This window comes from Polistes dominula, unplaced genomic scaffold, assembly GCF_049000335.1.
Source record: "Polistes dominula isolate Pdom_NZ unplaced genomic scaffold, Pdom_raw_medaka contig_11, whole genome shotgun sequence".
Lineage (NCBI taxonomy): Eukaryota > Metazoa > Arthropoda > Insecta > Hymenoptera > Vespidae > Polistes > Polistes dominula.
This window is the reverse complement of record NW_028301154.1, coordinates 1,258,145-1,275,100: the sequence shown is the minus strand read 5'-3', so window position 1 is coordinate 1,275,100 and position 16,956 is coordinate 1,258,145. Positions and strand designations below refer to the sequence as shown.

General features: G+C 28.6%; 1 protein-coding gene across 2 annotated transcripts in view; it reads right to left on the bottom strand.

Annotated features, from left to right (window-relative positions):
* Positions 1-16,956, bottom strand: part of LOC107071521 (semaphorin-1A) — a 246,998-nt gene that overhangs the window by 1,891 nt on the left and 228,151 nt on the right. The window contains exons 8-13 of one of the 2 annotated variants that reach the window (XM_015330571.2): positions 16,603-16,744; positions 7,069-7,417; positions 6,460-6,542; positions 6,246-6,344; positions 4,161-4,445; positions 674-817 (exon numbers count right to left, since the gene is read on the bottom strand). In XM_015330571.2, coding sequence (XP_015186057.1) covers positions 674-817; positions 4,161-4,445; positions 6,246-6,344; positions 6,460-6,542; positions 7,069-7,417; positions 16,603-16,744 — 1,102 coding nt within the window. The remainder of the gene's footprint in view (positions 1-673; positions 818-4,160; positions 4,446-6,245; positions 6,345-6,459; positions 6,543-7,068; positions 7,418-16,602; positions 16,745-16,956) is intronic. The other variant, XM_015330572.2, reaches the window with a different exon arrangement.

Sequence of the window (16,956 nt, the reverse complement as noted above, 5' to 3'; positions counted from 1 at the left end):
AACCTCCGTTTGATTTATTTTGTTTTTTGGTTTTTTTCTTTTAAAATTATCATCCACTATCTTTTACATCTAAGTTTGTTGTTTTTTAAGTTTAACAAGTAATGGAGGTTTTTTCTACTCTTATCGTAATAGTTATTTTGACATGTAACAATTTAAGGAAAAAATGGTATGAAAAAATACAAACAAATAAACAAACCAACAAACAAACAAACAGAGAAGTTGTAACTTCAGGTACATGTAACTCGATTTCAACAAGAAAAATAACAGAATATCCACTCAAAGGTAAAATCATTTTCATTGCAATTTTTTTCTCAGGTGATGATTCTTCTTATGAAATCAAATATAATAATAATAATAATAATAATAATAATAATAATAATAATAATAATAATAATAATAATAAAAAAAGGAATATGTGTAGCAAGAGATTTGAGTGGTTAGGTCAAAGGAATAAAAAAAAATGGGAATGAAGTAAAGTAAGTTTTATTTAAAAGGTTTTGTTGTGTTGGTTTTCAAGGATCATCCTGGGATCGATTAAAATAATTTCTAAGTAATAATTTTCAAATAGGAATTCGAAAAGGACAGAATATAATGACACACTGGTGGATAATGTGAGAAGGGGTGAGGTGAGAAGGGGTGAGAAGGGGTGAGAGGGGGTGAGTTTAATGATTACCTTGAGGTTCGTTAGCTCTTGGTTGTGTACGACCGTACTGATTTTCTCGGTCCAGCTCGATGACAATTTCATTGTCTCGTTCGTCGGGTTGTTCTCCGCGCCCAATTTCGGGCGGTACGGCTGGTTGCATGGGTTTCGCCATTTCTGAAGCAACGTTTCACCAAGTTTCACGATGATAATGATGATCAATGATAAACAGGTAATATACTAATATTACATACAAAATGTATAGCAAACAAACAAACAAACAGACAAACAAACAAACAAACGAGCATATATTTTTATACATACGTTTCATTATTTTCTTCTTTTTTTTTTTGGAGGCATTTACGTATGTATAAATATATGTGGGTGTGCATATATATATGTGTTTTTATATATGAAAAATATATTATTTAAGTAATAATGATCATTATTAAATGAATAACATACTCATACGTGTATCAATAGTTTAAAGAACAAATTTTATTTAATATTCATTTTATTATTTATATAAATAATTTTTTTGTACTTTTTCTGATATTATTATTATTATTATAAGAACACATATATATATATAAAGGGAAGAGGAACTTTGTTTTTTACACGGTACATTTTTTACAAGATTTTTCTCTTTGTACTTTGTATTAATACTTCATTGAATAATTACAAAATATAATTCATTTTATCTGATACAATGTTTATAATTTTAAATAATAACTTTTGATTTTCATATATACCGTGTAAAAAATAATTTCCACTTCCCCTGAGTATCAAATGATAAATGTTATAACTTAACATAAATATCCCATGAATGTGGAATGGAAAGGGGATGAAGACACATAAATGAAACATAACGTGTTGTTTCAAAAGTTAGTGCAAAAGATTTTGGCGTGCGATACACAAATGATATGAAAGAAGAAGAAGAAGAAGAAGAAGAAGAAGAAGATAAAAAAAAATAGAAAAAGAAGGAAAGTACTCAGAGATCAGGGTAATAAAAAAAAATAAAAATAAAAAATACAAAGAGACAGAGAAAGAGATAGAGAGAGAGAGAGAGAGAGAGAGAGGTAGAGATAGATAAAACAAGGAAAAAAAGATATAAAAAAAAAAAAAAGAAAAATAGAATAACAAGGAATAAGACTCGTCGTAAAAAAGGGATCTTCCAGCAACAAGAAAAGTAGGACACAAAAGGGAACAGCAATAAATTCTTATCGTTAGGGTTAAAATACAACGCGTTAAAAAGACATATCATAAAAGGGGATGATGAAATTGTAATTGTAATAATTTTACTTTCATACGTTTTCTAAGTATATCATATATATATTATATATACTATATATATATATATATATATATATATATATACTTAATGTCATACTTTTATTTTATTTTTTTTAGAAACGTGTTACAACATTTAAAAGATAGAAAATAATTAATGAAATGATCTAATGTCGAATAAAATGTGATAAAAACGTTGCAGTTTGATGTTACGTTCAACGTTGATTTAAACTTTCTTTCTTTTATTTCCTTTCCTTTCCTTTTTTTTATTTTATTTTATTTTATTTTGTGGTAAAAGGATACCGTGGTAAGAGAATAAAGGAAAAGAGAATACAAAAAAAAAAAAAAACAAGAAATAATAAAATAAAAAAAGATAAAAGTAGGATGAAGTTGAAGCTTCCTGGGGTCCGAAAGATGAAAGCTAAAGGTTCGCAAAAGCAAGGTAGTTAAATCTACGTGACGGTGATGGTAGTGGTAGTAATGGTGGTAGTGGTAGTGGTGATGGTTGTGTGGAACGACGAGAAGAAAGTTCGCGAGATACCTCGTTGAATCCCCCGTTGGGATATATCGCTAAAGTTGACTGTCTGTTACAGACATACAGTAGTATTCCTGGTGTTAACGGGTACTAGATATATATGTATGTATGTATGTATGTGTAACTTATATATATATATATATTATAGTAGAACGATTACGGATGAACGCGCAACATTTTCGATCGATTCAGCTGATCCTTGCGCTTTTCGAATGGGCTTTGAATCTTTGATACCGACAGACGACGCTCTTTCTATATTTATGTATAGATACGGTAGTATTGCATTTAGTTATACGTGTGTATATATGTTTTTTTATTCGTCTATGTGTATTCCTATATAGACACCGTTTATTTAGATAAAACTATCTCGTGTATCCGAGAAACCGATAAGTTTCTTTTTGCAATTTCCTTGTGTTCGATTGCATACTACGTAGACTTGTATTATTTCACAGATAACTCAGGGCTTGTATTTTTAACACTTTTATAAAACTTTATATATACATATATATTTTTATTAGTTTTAAGATAATTAGTTGTTTAGAAAAATTTGTTGACGCCTGTAGGAATGCAACCCTCCAGACACAGTTTGAAAATGTTGCTTGCGAGCGACATCTAATGGGACAGAATTTTTTTTTCAAGTCCAAACTGTTTATACACGCGTGTATTACGGGTTGCCTAGCTTTCGGGCAGAACAAAATTTTCGTCTCAACAGATGTCGCTCGCAAGCAACATTTTCAAACTGTGTATGGAGGGTTGCATTATTACAGGCGCTCATTTTTTATAATTATTCAATAAATAATATTATATAATAAATTATCCTACTCCGGATACTATGAATTCATTTCATTCTCTGGAAACTTGCTTTGTTCTGAAGGTTCCACTTTTAACTTGTGTGATTTGCAAATGCAATTTTCTTTTTCTTTTTTCGAGAAAAATATTAATACTTTTGTTTAAATGTTTCTATTGTTTTTTTATTAATTTTAAGATTATATATTATTAAGAATATATTTATAATATAATTATAGTACACAAAGTAAAATATCATTGCAATATATCCTTCATACAATTTCAATATCAATTGCAATCTATACTAGATAACAATAATCTAGTTATAAATCAAGATAATATATCGTATCAATTTATCTAACTAAAAAGAAAAAGATAAAAGTTCGTCGTATCGAATATTTCTGCAAACGACTGTACGTTGAAGTCCTACTTGAAAATTTTTCGAAAGTCTCGTCGTTTCTACTTCGAAGTCAAGGATGCGTTAAATCAAGTATTTCAAGAGAGAGAAACAGAGAGAAACAGAGAGAGAGAGAGAGAAATATTGTAAGATAAAGAGAGAGAGAGAGAGAGAGAAAAGATAGAGAGAAAGATGAGAGAAAAAAAACCCATAGAAAGAAAGAAGATAAAAAAAAAGAAAGATAAAAAGATAAAAAGAGAGAGAGTCATTATTTCGAGAGGGTAAAAAAAAAAAAAAAAGAAGAAGATAAAAAAAGAGTGCGTGAGAAAACAGGCTTTTCTCCCATTATCTAGGGAATTCATTCGTGAAAGCTTAAAGAATACAAAAGGTGGGTTGGGGTGAGGTTGTAGTACTGGTGGTGGTGGTGGTGGTAGTGGTGGTGGTGGTGGTGGGTTTTCATTTGTAATATATTAACATCAGAATAATATAATATTATTATACATTACACTTACCTTGCTCGTAACCACACCCTTTGTGTTTTCCCATAAGGATATCTTGAAATAGGGTTTTATCAGCATCACTATCATGAAGTTTAGTTGGTACAGCAACGCAAAGATTTGTTGTAGCGTCCCATGCGCAATGTGGATCTTGAAGTGCTACGCATGCCGCACAACTAGCAGCCAATGGTGAATCGCAATGATGAAGTGGTACTGCGCGTATCTCCGAATCCGCAAACACAACCAATTTACTGGCTTCACCTGCTAAGTGTACCACTAATAGATCCTTCACTGCTTGTCCTACAAATGTTAATAAAAGCATATTTATATATGTATGTATGTATGTATATTTATTTTGAAAGATTTCATTCAAGGGGATTTACGAGAAGATTCCATTAGTTTCATGGTTTTATGGTTGTTCTATGTTTTGAAAGTAGTTATCTTTATGTTTGTTTTATTTTGACGGATTTCAGAGTTATTTGTTTTTTATTGTTTTTTTTTATTATTTGTTGAGAGATTGTTAATTAATTGTGAGTAAAATACGAAGGTTTTTGATTTTGTTATACTATTTGTTGTAAATGAAACTGCAAAATTGTTCTTTTTTTTTTTTTTTAAATTTTATTTAAACATATCTGGAGAAACTCATTTTGAGATATTCGTATTTAAAGATAATATTTATTTTTTCCTAGTTTAATATCATCTGTTTTAAGGTAAAATTTAGATTTCATAGAAATTTCTCAAAAGTTTTCCCATAATAATAATAAAAATAATAATAATAATAATAATAATAATTTTCAAATAGTAGAGAGAATATTATAGGAAAACTGTTAATAATATTTTAGTAAATTTAGTTGTTAAATAATAAAAGTTATGTAACCGGAAGAACGGATAATAAACAGATAATTTCTTTTACAAGTGTATCACCAAAATGGCAAAACTAATAACTAAAAGTGAACTACCTTCTAACAGTTGGTATATCCATTAGTGGTAATAAACTAAAAGAACTATTTTAATTTGTATCATTAGAGGAAATAAACTAAAAGAATTACTTTGGAAAACGGTACCATTAGAGAAAATAGGAGATAATTACCTAAACTTGCTAAATTAAAGAAGGAAAAATAGTAGTAGTCCCCTTTTGCTTTTACCAATTCTTTGTTTCATTTTATTTTATTTTATTTTTTCTCTACGAGTTCTACTTTATTATAAAATAAACACACATATACGTTTGCCTTTTTTGTTTTTTTTAAATGTAATAATTTATTATTAAAAAAATCCTATAATAATATAAAACAAGTATTATTAACTTAAAAAATCCTCTTTAAAATAGAAACTAATCAAAATCATATATCACCAAATGGAAAATAATTTAAAAAACAAAACCTTAGTATCATTGAACTTTTAAAAGAAATAATAATAAAAAATTGGTATAATTAACTTGAAAACTCCTCCTTAAAATAGAAACTAATCAAAATCATATATCACAAAATGGGAAATAATTTAAAAAACAAAACTTTAGTATTACCAAACCATTACAAGAAATAATAATAAAAGCATAGTATAATTAACTTGAAAAACCCTCCTTAAAATAGAAACTGATCAAAATTATATATATTACGAAGTGGAAAATATAAAAAAAACAAGACTTTGTAGCATTGAACTTTTAAAAGAAATAATAACAAAAAAAAAAGATATTATTTATTACCTTAAAAAGGTATAATTAATTTAACAAAAACCTTCTTTAAAATAAAAATTAATAGAAATCATATATCACAAGATAGAAAATAAAAAAAAGAAAAACTCTGTACCATTGAACTTTTAAAAGAAATAATAATAATAAAAAAAATGTATTATTTAAAGATAATTACAAATTAAAATAATATGCATGAGAATTAGAATTTTTAATAAAAATGTATAATAAAATAATAATGATAATAATAATAATAATATGAGATTCACACATACATAATAATAATGAAAAATGAAAAGAGTAATATCTTTTTAAAAAGTAAAATATATAATTTCAGTGGATAGAAACGAATAATAAAATAAATAATAGAGAGTTGATGGTGGTGATGGTAAAGGTGATGGTTCTAAGCTTACCATATTTCAGCACTTGGACGTCGCTAACAATGACCTGATTAACGTCGGTAACAGAATCCGGAGAACGGGTGTTCAATGCCTTCAGCACGCGACCGTCGTCTGTGGAATATATCCGAATATTTCCATGTATAATTTTCGAGAAAGGACGAAATACGATCTCGTGCCGGGGCTACGAGAAATGTTATTATTTTAAAGTTAGTGATATGACGGTTACCTGTTCCAACGTAAAGTATATCATAGGCCTTGCCATCTAAAGCTTTCACTTGCGAATCTACAGCAACTTTGGTAAATCTGTAACTAAATGAACACCATTTATAATTATTTTTTTTTTTTTTTTTTGAATATACAAAAAGAAGAAGAAGAAGAAAAAAATATCATGGATTTGTTGCAATATTTTTTTCTATACGCTTTAAATATATATATATATATATATATAATAATTTATAATAATATTTTAATAATATTTTAACTATTATTTTCTTTTTTATTTTTATTATATTATATTAAATATAATTTAATAAATTACAATATAATAATTTAATAAATTACAATATAATAATTTAATAAAATCAAAATTTTATAATTTAATAAAATCTAAAAAACTTTAATAATTTCAAAAACAATTTTACCAAACTTCTAAGATTTAATTCTAACACATTCAAAATAATATATAATATCTTTTTCTAAACTTTATTATAACAGTGTTATAATCCTATAAGACGTTTTCTTAATCCTATATATACCCCTTTTATTAAAGTTATCCTGAATTATAGAAATTAGTATAATAATAATAATAATAATAATCATAATAGAAAGGACTTACTTGAAACTGACTTTGGTTATCACAGGCAATGCGAAATAGGATTGAACAGCTTCATCCATTAGTGGATGAGCTTTAACAAAATTGACGATGGTATCTTTGAGTGTTCTAGAATCGTTAACGCAAGTACCAGGTCTTGGTTTAGGCACCCTTTCTGTTGGTACTCTTAGCCAGTTACTGTTTATCGTTTCTTGTTCTTTGAATGGACCTTGGAAGACTTCGAGTACGCTGCTCATTGAAAATGCGCAGATTGCTGAACCACCAATGGAATTTACAGGTGTTGTAAATACACCATATACCAATCTTGTACGATTACCAGCATATAATCCTTCAGTTACTTCGCTCGTTGATTCTAAAATGGAAAAAAAAAAGAAAAAAAAAGAAGAAAATATAATTTTAGATTATGGTTTTGTATGGTATCTAAATTTTTAGGGGGGGATTTTTGTTTTTCATGTATATGATGTATTATAAATTATAATTGGATAATATATGTGATTGGTTGATTCTAAAAATTATTTAATTAAAAATAGAGGGCAATATATAACCCTTATTATATATATATATATATATATATATATAATCTAAATTATTTAATTATAATCTAATATAGGTTTATATTATATTTTATATTATTATATTTTATTATATTACAATATTATAACATATTATTATTTATATTATATTTATTATATTATTATATATATATGTATTATATATTATATTTATATAATATAATTAATATAATATATTATAATTATAATAAAATATTACTTTATATAATATTTAATTATAATACAGATTATATATTATAAACTTTATAGCTGCTTAATTATATATACAATTATATATTATAAATATATAATTATTTTATATACTAAAAAAATAATATTACCTATATTAATAATAAAATAATAAAATAAAATATCAAAGTATAGAATTAATATAAATATGTAACTCTAATACAACTCCAATGCAATTCTATTACATATACCTGAATTTGATATATCACTTTTAAATGAAATAAATATAATAATATAATAATATAATAATAATAATAATAATAATAATAATAATAATAATAATAATAATAATAATAATAACAAGCTCATAAATTCTATGATAAAACGTATATAAAATCCCATGACAGTAAACGTGTTAATCTTCAATAAATGATGTGTCATACACTAAGAATCTCTCTCTCTCTTTCTAACACTCTCTTTCTCTCTCTCTCTCTCTCTAACTCTCTCTCTCTCTCTTTGTCTCTCTAACACTCTTTTGCATATTATTACATGCTGCTGGTATGAAACATCAATAACCCAAGCAAGATATTCTCTCTTCCTTTTCCTTAAACCTTTTGCTTATCCTTGGGGGGTGGGTGGAAAAGGGGGTGAGTAAGTCTAACGACTTAGCCATGAACCGAGCTCGATCGCGAAAATGTTTCTTGGTGGTGAGAAAAAGAAATGAAAAGGAATAAAAAGTCAAAGAAAAAGAATAAGAAAGAAGGAAAGAAAGAAAGGAAGTTACGGAACGAGATAGTAGACGAAGGAACGTTAAAGGGCTGGAAAAGGAAGAGAACGTGAACAAGGGGTGGAAGAGGGTTAGTGGAAGGGTTGATGACGACGAAAAAGAGAAGAAAATGTCACTCTCGCTTGCTACGTTTTCCCAGACTCTCTAACTCGACTCTACTAAAAGAAAAAAGAAAAGAGAAAGATAAAGAGAATAAGAGAGAGAAAGAGAGAGAATATAAGTGTGAGAAAGAAAAAGAAAAAGAAAAAGGAAAAAAAAAAGTTTCCAACATTGCGACGAGTTTAAAAGTCGAACGAACCTTTAAAGTCTCCCCTAACATTTCTCTCTTTCTTTTTATCTGTTTCTTTCTTTTTCTATCTTTTTATCTTTCTTTCACTTATGAGAATATGCACATAAGTTCTCTCTCTGTCTCTCTATCTCTCTCTCTCTCTCTCTCATTTTTTTTCTTTATATCAGTTTCTTTCTTTATTTCACTTATAAAAGTATGTACATAGGTTTTTTTTTTTTTATTTTTTTTGTCTCTTCCACTTTTTACCATTCTGTCATATTTTTACTTATGAGAGTATGTTACCCCATATAGTAAGGATACAGTAGAAACTTAACGCATATATGTACATATACATATATAGGTAGTATACTATATATATACGTATATCTATCTATATATACATATATACCTATATACTACCTATACACCTACCTATATATATATACATATATACATAAGTAGTTATATATTAGGTTATTATATATTAGATTATTGTATATTAGGTAGTTATATATTAGGTTATTATATATAAGGTAGTTATTTATTATACCTATATTATATATATATAGGTTATTATATATTACGTAGCTATATATTATATCTATATTATATATAGGTTATTATATATTAATATTATATTAATTATTAATATTAATATATATATATTAATATTAATAATAGTTATTTATTATATCTATATTATATATAGGTATAATATATTAGGTAGTTATATATATTATACCTATATTATATATATATAGATTATATTATATATTAGGTAGTTATTTATTATACCTCTATTATATATTGGTAGTTATATATTATAGGTAGTTATACATACAATATATATGAATATATTAAAGGGTACACGTTTCATATACATTTAAAACATATAAACATGTTATATATATACATATATAAATGTATATGAAACGTGTAGCTTTTAAAATGTGTTTCAAACATACCCCATATAGATGTTAAAAAAGTTTTCAAGTGAAATTCAACTCTGTCTGTCTAACAGTGAACACTATTCGAATCTTCGTGCATGAGAAAGCAACCAACCCGACTAGCCAGCCAGTCAGCCAGTCAGCCTTTTTGCACCCTAACCCTTTTCTCCTAAACCCTCCTCTCCTCTCTCTCTCTTTCTCTCTCTCTTTCACTCGATTCCGTCGTCGTCGTCGTCGTCGTCGTCCTTTTCTCGAGGAAACAAAGTGAAAACCCGGGCACGAAACTTTGTCAAATTCATCTCTCTCCTTGAGATAGAAGATTTTATAATAGTTGTGATAGTTGTAGTGGTAGTGATAGTGGTAGTGGTAGTTGTCGGTCGACTTTTAACCCTCCCCCCCCCTTCTCTCTCCCTCAGACGAACTACGACGACAACTCTGATGAAAATTCAACTACGTTTTCTTCCAATCTTTTTCTTTTTCTTTTTCAAGTGAAAACTTCTTTAGAATGGGGGATGATATGTAAAAAAAAAGTGAACGAAAATTCATGTAACGGCAACGAAACGATGAAACGGTTACAGGAAAACCAGAAAACAGGAAGACGGGGGAAGTGGAAGAGGAAGAAGAATCCCCATGGGGATCTCTTGGGGTAATTGTGGGGGTCTTCTGGGGACGTCAGGGAATTTGTGAGGAAACCCAGGGGTTCCCCGAAGAAATTGTGGGGAATCCCATTGGTGTTGGAAAAGTCGATGACGGGGGTTGGACGGAAATGGTAGGGCAAGGGGATCATTGATTTCGTAGACACAAGTTATAGGGATTAATTAGTTGGTGAATTTTTGGTCTACTAATTTTTATTCTATATACATTTTCATGTTTTGTTTCTTTTTCCAACTCCCTTTGGTTTTTTTGTTTTCTTTTCTTTTTATATATATATAATAATAATAATTTTCTGCTATATTTTTCTTTCACTGTGCCGCGTATCGAGTATGATCTACATTTTAATTATAAAGATAAATTATGATTTTATTACGAAGATAGAAGAGGTTGAGATAAAAAGAAAAGAAAAGAAGAATATGCAGACAGAGAGAGAGAGAGAGAGAGAGAAAAGAAAAATATTCTAAAATAGAAGTAGTAGTAGTAGTAGTAGTAGTGTATACGCAATCGAATAAATGCTGCTACGTCTTTTCGTTTCCTTTTCCTAGTTGAATAATATATCCTTGAAGACTATATATATCCTTCCTCTCACTCAATCTCATTCACTCACTCTCTTCGTCTCACTCTCTCTCTCTTTTTCTTTATTTTCCTATCTCAATCATTTCTTAAACTACTTTTTTCTTTATTATTAGTTATTCTTTTTCATTCAATGTTATTTTCCTTTTCTATCTTTTTACTAACATACTGTTTTATACATGTATTTTCTCATTGGAAAACTTTTTTAACCGTTGGGTTTCTTTCGTTTGTTCTAAAAAGTAGTAGTAGTAGAATTTCAGGGACATGAAGGGGGTGAAAGTGGGTGTGGATAGAAACTGGGTGAAACTTTCTAAATCACCATTTTCCGATGTATTCCGATGTAGCGTCTCATGAATTTTCTAACGTTACTCATCGAGCTTGGTAAAACGTATGATTGACTACTACCAACATGGTTTGTCAGGTTCACGTTTGTTAGTTAGACCAGAAACTCCAGGTCTCCATCGAGTACGTTGCAAACTCTTGCATCGGTTCTCTCTCTCTATCTCTCTCTCTCTCAATACTTCTACTACACAAACTATATATATGTATATATGTATGTATGTTTGTGTGTTTGTATGTATTTCTAGTATATATAATACTTGGTTGTTAAGAGAGAGAGAGAGAGAGAGAGAGAGAGAGAGAGAGAGAGAGAGAAAGAGAGAGAGAGAGTTGAACGTTTGCTCTTGTATTATTGTTCTTGACAAACTTTATTACTTCGGATATAGAGAGAGTATAGTATAATTTAGTCCAATCAAGGTTGATATGTTTCGTACAATATCCAAATTAGTGGTTGTTATATTGTATATTTTGTTCATAAATAGTAATTAATAGTTTCTTTTGACAAACTTTATTACTTCAGATATATAGTGAAAGTATAATATAATATAGTCCAATCAAGGTTGATATGTTTCGTACAATATCCAAATTTGTGGTTGTTATATCGTAAATATAGTTAATAAACTAATTGAAAAATGTTGTATAGATAATTATAAATTTATCAATGATATTGTAACTCCGCCTAGTTAGTATCTAGATATCATAGATAATAGCTAGCTGGTCCCAAGCCCAGATAAAGGAGGAGGGTTCAAGGGTGAGGCTAGCAACCTACCCTCGGTAAAAAATAAATATGTGCTGTAAGAACTAAGTTTACAGTCTTTTTAGAAGAATGATATTATCTTGAATTAATATATCGAATTTAGAATGATTTAATTTGTGATTAGTATTAAAGTAGGATACAATAATAATTCATAATAATTTAATTACAATTTTTTTTATTAAGTATATTAAATATTTCAATTTTTTTATAAACAACTTTTTTCATATATAATATATTATATTATATATGAAAAATTATAATATATTATATATTACCATATATGTATATATATTGGTAATATATTATTTTTAGTAATAGATAAATAATATATATATGTATTGGTTATATATTATTTTTGGTAATTGGTATATAAATTGATAATATATTATTTTTAGTAATAGATATATAATATATATATATATATATATATATATATATATATATATATATATATATGTATTGGTTATATATTATTTTTGGTAATTGCTATATATATTGGTAATATATTATTTTTGGTAATTGCTATATATATTGGTAATATATTATTTTTGGTAATTGGTATATATATAATATGCATACATTGGTAATATATTATATTGGTAATAATTATATATAACCATATAATTATATATAACTAAAGTAATATATATGTATAATATATATATATTATAATGTTAAATATATTACCAAATGCATAAACAATCCTCATATTTATCCTACAACCTGTAAATACAAATATATATTTATATTCCATAATAAAAAGTCACGTTACATTTCCTTTAGCAAGGAAATATATTTTACTGTTATCGAAATAAGAAATCACTATTTTCCTTTATCGAAAGGATTACATTTTTCCCCCTTTTTTCCCCCGATCAAGATCCGATATATCAAACAATACTTTTCTAAAAGAAACTTCTTTAATACACCTGGGAGAATAAACAGAATAATAAGAATAATAATAGTTAAAAAAAGAAAAATACAGATTCAATTTAACGATATACATTTACATATACACATATACATATACATATACATATATTCCGAAGAAAAATCCGCCATTCTAATTCTTACTAGTGCATGGGGGTAGCTATGTAAGAATGACGTTCTCTCTTATTGGTCGGAGGGTAATCGCGATACACAGAATCGAAGAATTTCTTAGAATAGGAGGGGTGAATGGGAGGGGGGATGGGAGGGATGGTTTCTCGTGATTCGGTTTCTTTCAGGTGCAACGGTCCGATTTCATGTCGAAGAATTTCATCCAGTAGAAAGAGACGGTAATAAAGTTCTTTATTCATTTTCCTTTTTACTTTTCTGTTCTGTTCCTCTTTTCAAGGGTTAGTTCCCCCCGCCCCCTTCGCCCCCCCCCCTCAAGTCATCTGGCCAAGACAGAACGGATCGAGAAGGAAAATCCATACCCCACCACCCACCAGAAGCTACGATGACGAAGAACAAGAAAAGGAGGAGAATCAGGAGAAAAAGAAATAGAAAAGGTGGGTAGGGAACATCTGAACGAATGAAGAAGAACGGACGAGTGAACGAAAAAAAGAAAAAAAAAAATGAAAGAAAGTGAAGTAGAAAGAATGAACGAACAAAGGAAGTAAGACAGGGGTAGATCTAAAAAAAAAAAAAAAAAAGAAAAAAACAGAAAAAAAGAAAGAAATGATAAAAGAAGGTTGAAGTTTAAAAGAGAAAGAGAGCAAGCAAGCAAGCAAGCAAGAAAGAAAGAAAGAGAATTGGGGATAGGGTTGGGTTGGGTTAGGTGGGTGATGGGGGGGGTCTAGGTTGTCCGAGCAATCGGTGGGATAGTTCGGACCCTACGATTTGGCAAAGATCCACCAAACGGATCTTTCTGCCTGGCCAGAAGCCAAGGTTCCTAGTCGGATAGGGGATTTTGGTTCGATGTGCGGCGACAATATTCTCTCTGGCTCTTGAAAGACCGATAGAGGGATAGAAAGAGAACAACATACTACCCCTAACTCGTCCCATCTCATCCTACCCCTAACTACTACTACCACCACCACCATCACCAATAGGTTTCATCTTTTCTCTTTTACTTTAGACCAATAGTAGTAGTGGTAGTGATGGTACCACCATCAGCCAGCCTACTCCAAGTTCGTTCACCAACAACCGTTTGGTTCCAACGTTCTTTCCTTATCCACCATCCTACACCACCCTTCCTACCAACCCTCCTGGTGAGTTTGCGGCCATTGTACCATTTGTACTTTCCTATACAGGCTCCCCCAGGCTTCATTTCGTTCCTCCCGTAGGCAGTTGGGACGACTTATCGAGTGACAGGAAACTAGTTTATATAGTACACTACTACATATTCTCTCTCTTTCTCTCTCTATCTATCTATCTCTCTTTCTATTTTACTTTACTCTTCTCTCAGTTTAGGGAATAGGAGAGAGAGAGAGAGAGAGAATTAGGATGAGCTAAACCACGACAAATTCTAGTGAACGTGACGATGAATAATCTATCCATCTATCTATCTATCTATCTATCTATTTTGATATGCATGGGGTGTTAAAGTACAACATAACTAACTTTAATTTATTTTAAAATTATTTTTCAATGAATATATGTACTCAAATATTTATTATATTGCATAATATTTATTTTATTTATTTAATTAAATTATTTTATTAATTTATATATTTTATTAAAATATTTATGGCAATAGTTTTCCTAGATTTTTATTTATTTTATTTATTACATTTATTAAACGATCTTTTAATTTAATTTAAGGGGACCTTCTACTCTGCAATTTAAAAAAATTTTTTTTTTTTTTTACATTTTTCGAATGTATATATATATGTAGAAATATTGTGTTAAAATTTCAAAAAGATCCGATGTCTCTAACTACATTTTTGGTGCCTGAACGTAACTACCTCGGACCGCTTTCCTGAGCGTTCGGCGCGCACGGACGACTCTTATCTTGTTCAATCCCTTTCTCTTTCATTGTTTATTCAAGCAGTTTTTTTTATTGTAATCTGTATAATCCTTCGTATTGTCAGGTATATTTTTCGGGGGATCAGACATAGAGAAATATATAACTGTCTGAAGATGATGATATATAGATTATTAAATTATGATGATGTTAATGGGCTAATAATTTGAATAAAACGTGGCCCATTGCTGGGCCCATTAATCGGCCAATGATCAACTACCATTAATGGGCCGATAATAACTGCCGGTAATGGGCCGATAATAAATGCCGGTAATGGGCCGATAATAAATGCCGGTAATGGGCCGATAATAAATGCCGGTAATGGGCCGATAATAAATGCCGGTAATGGGCCGATAATAAATGCCGGTAATGGGCCGATAATAAATGCCGGTAATGGGCCGATAATAAATGCCGGTAATGGGCCGATAATAAATGCCGGTAATGGGCCGATAATAAATGCCGGTAATGGGCCGATAATAAATGCCGGTAATGGGCCGATAATAAATGCCGGTAATGGGCCGATAATAAATGCCGGTAATGGGCCGATAATAAATGCCGGTAATGGGCCGATAATAAATGCCGGTAATGGGCCGATAATAAATGCCGGTAATGGGCCGATAATAAATGCCGGTAATGGGCCGATAATAAATGCCGGTAATGGGCCGATAATAAATGCCGGTAATGGGCCGATAATAAATGCCATTAATGGGCCGATAATAACTAAAGTTTTAAGGTGTTTTTTTATACTACTGTTTTTGCAATAAAAAATTAATTAAAATGAAAAAATAAAAATTCATTTATATAGTTTAAGACTCAATTTAACAAACCCAACAACTTTTAGATCGATATCTTTTATAGTTTTCTTGGAAAAAATTCGCGAAAATAGCCTTTTTTTTTAGGTGCTCAGAGTAGAAGGTCCCCTTAATTAAAAAGAAAAAATTTAATATCTTAAATTTTTGGATTTAAATAAATATAAATTGTTATTAACACAATTTTGTTTACTATTTTCTTTGTTTAATAATAAAAATTATAATAAAATATTTTTATTTTTTGTTATAATTTTGTATATATATATATTATAATATTGTATTACAGTATAAATTTTTTACTAATAAATTTAATTAATTATTTAATTAAATTATTATAATATATATATAAAATTAATTTAATTAAATATTTGTTTGTTTATTTTATTAACATATATATATATATATATATATATATATATATATATATATATATATATATATTTATGGTAATACTTTCCCTACATTTTTCTTTATTTTATTTATCACATTTATTTGACGATCTTTAAAAAATTAATATAAAGATTTTGATTGAATAAATAAAAAAATATATAATATCTTACATTATTATTGGATTTAAATTAATGTAAATTACCATTATCACAATTTTGTTTATGATTTTTTGTCATACAAAAAATCATTCACAGATGTCATCGTTAAATGAGAAAAAAAAGAAGAAATAAAAAAAGGAATTGTAAAAAGGAATAATCGATACTTACGTATTTCGTTGAAGTAGAACGGATATTCTCCAGGTACCGAACAGTTAAGTCTGGCTTTCAGGAAGCTTGTCCATCTGTCGCTGAAAGCATGAGGACCGCCTTTGTCATGCTGGCAAACTCTACCAACCCGCGAATAGACTGCCTGAAAAATAAAACAAATAATACAAAAAATATCATTTCTTACAAACAATTCTACTTTTCTTTCTTTCTTTCTTTCTTTCTTTCCTTCTTTCTTTATTTCTTTCTTTCACTTCTTTTACTTCTTTTTCTTATACTTGTATTTTTACTTTCTTTTAGATTTTTATGTTGTTGTTTTTTATTTTGTTGTTTTTTTTTCTAATTTTATTTGAAACA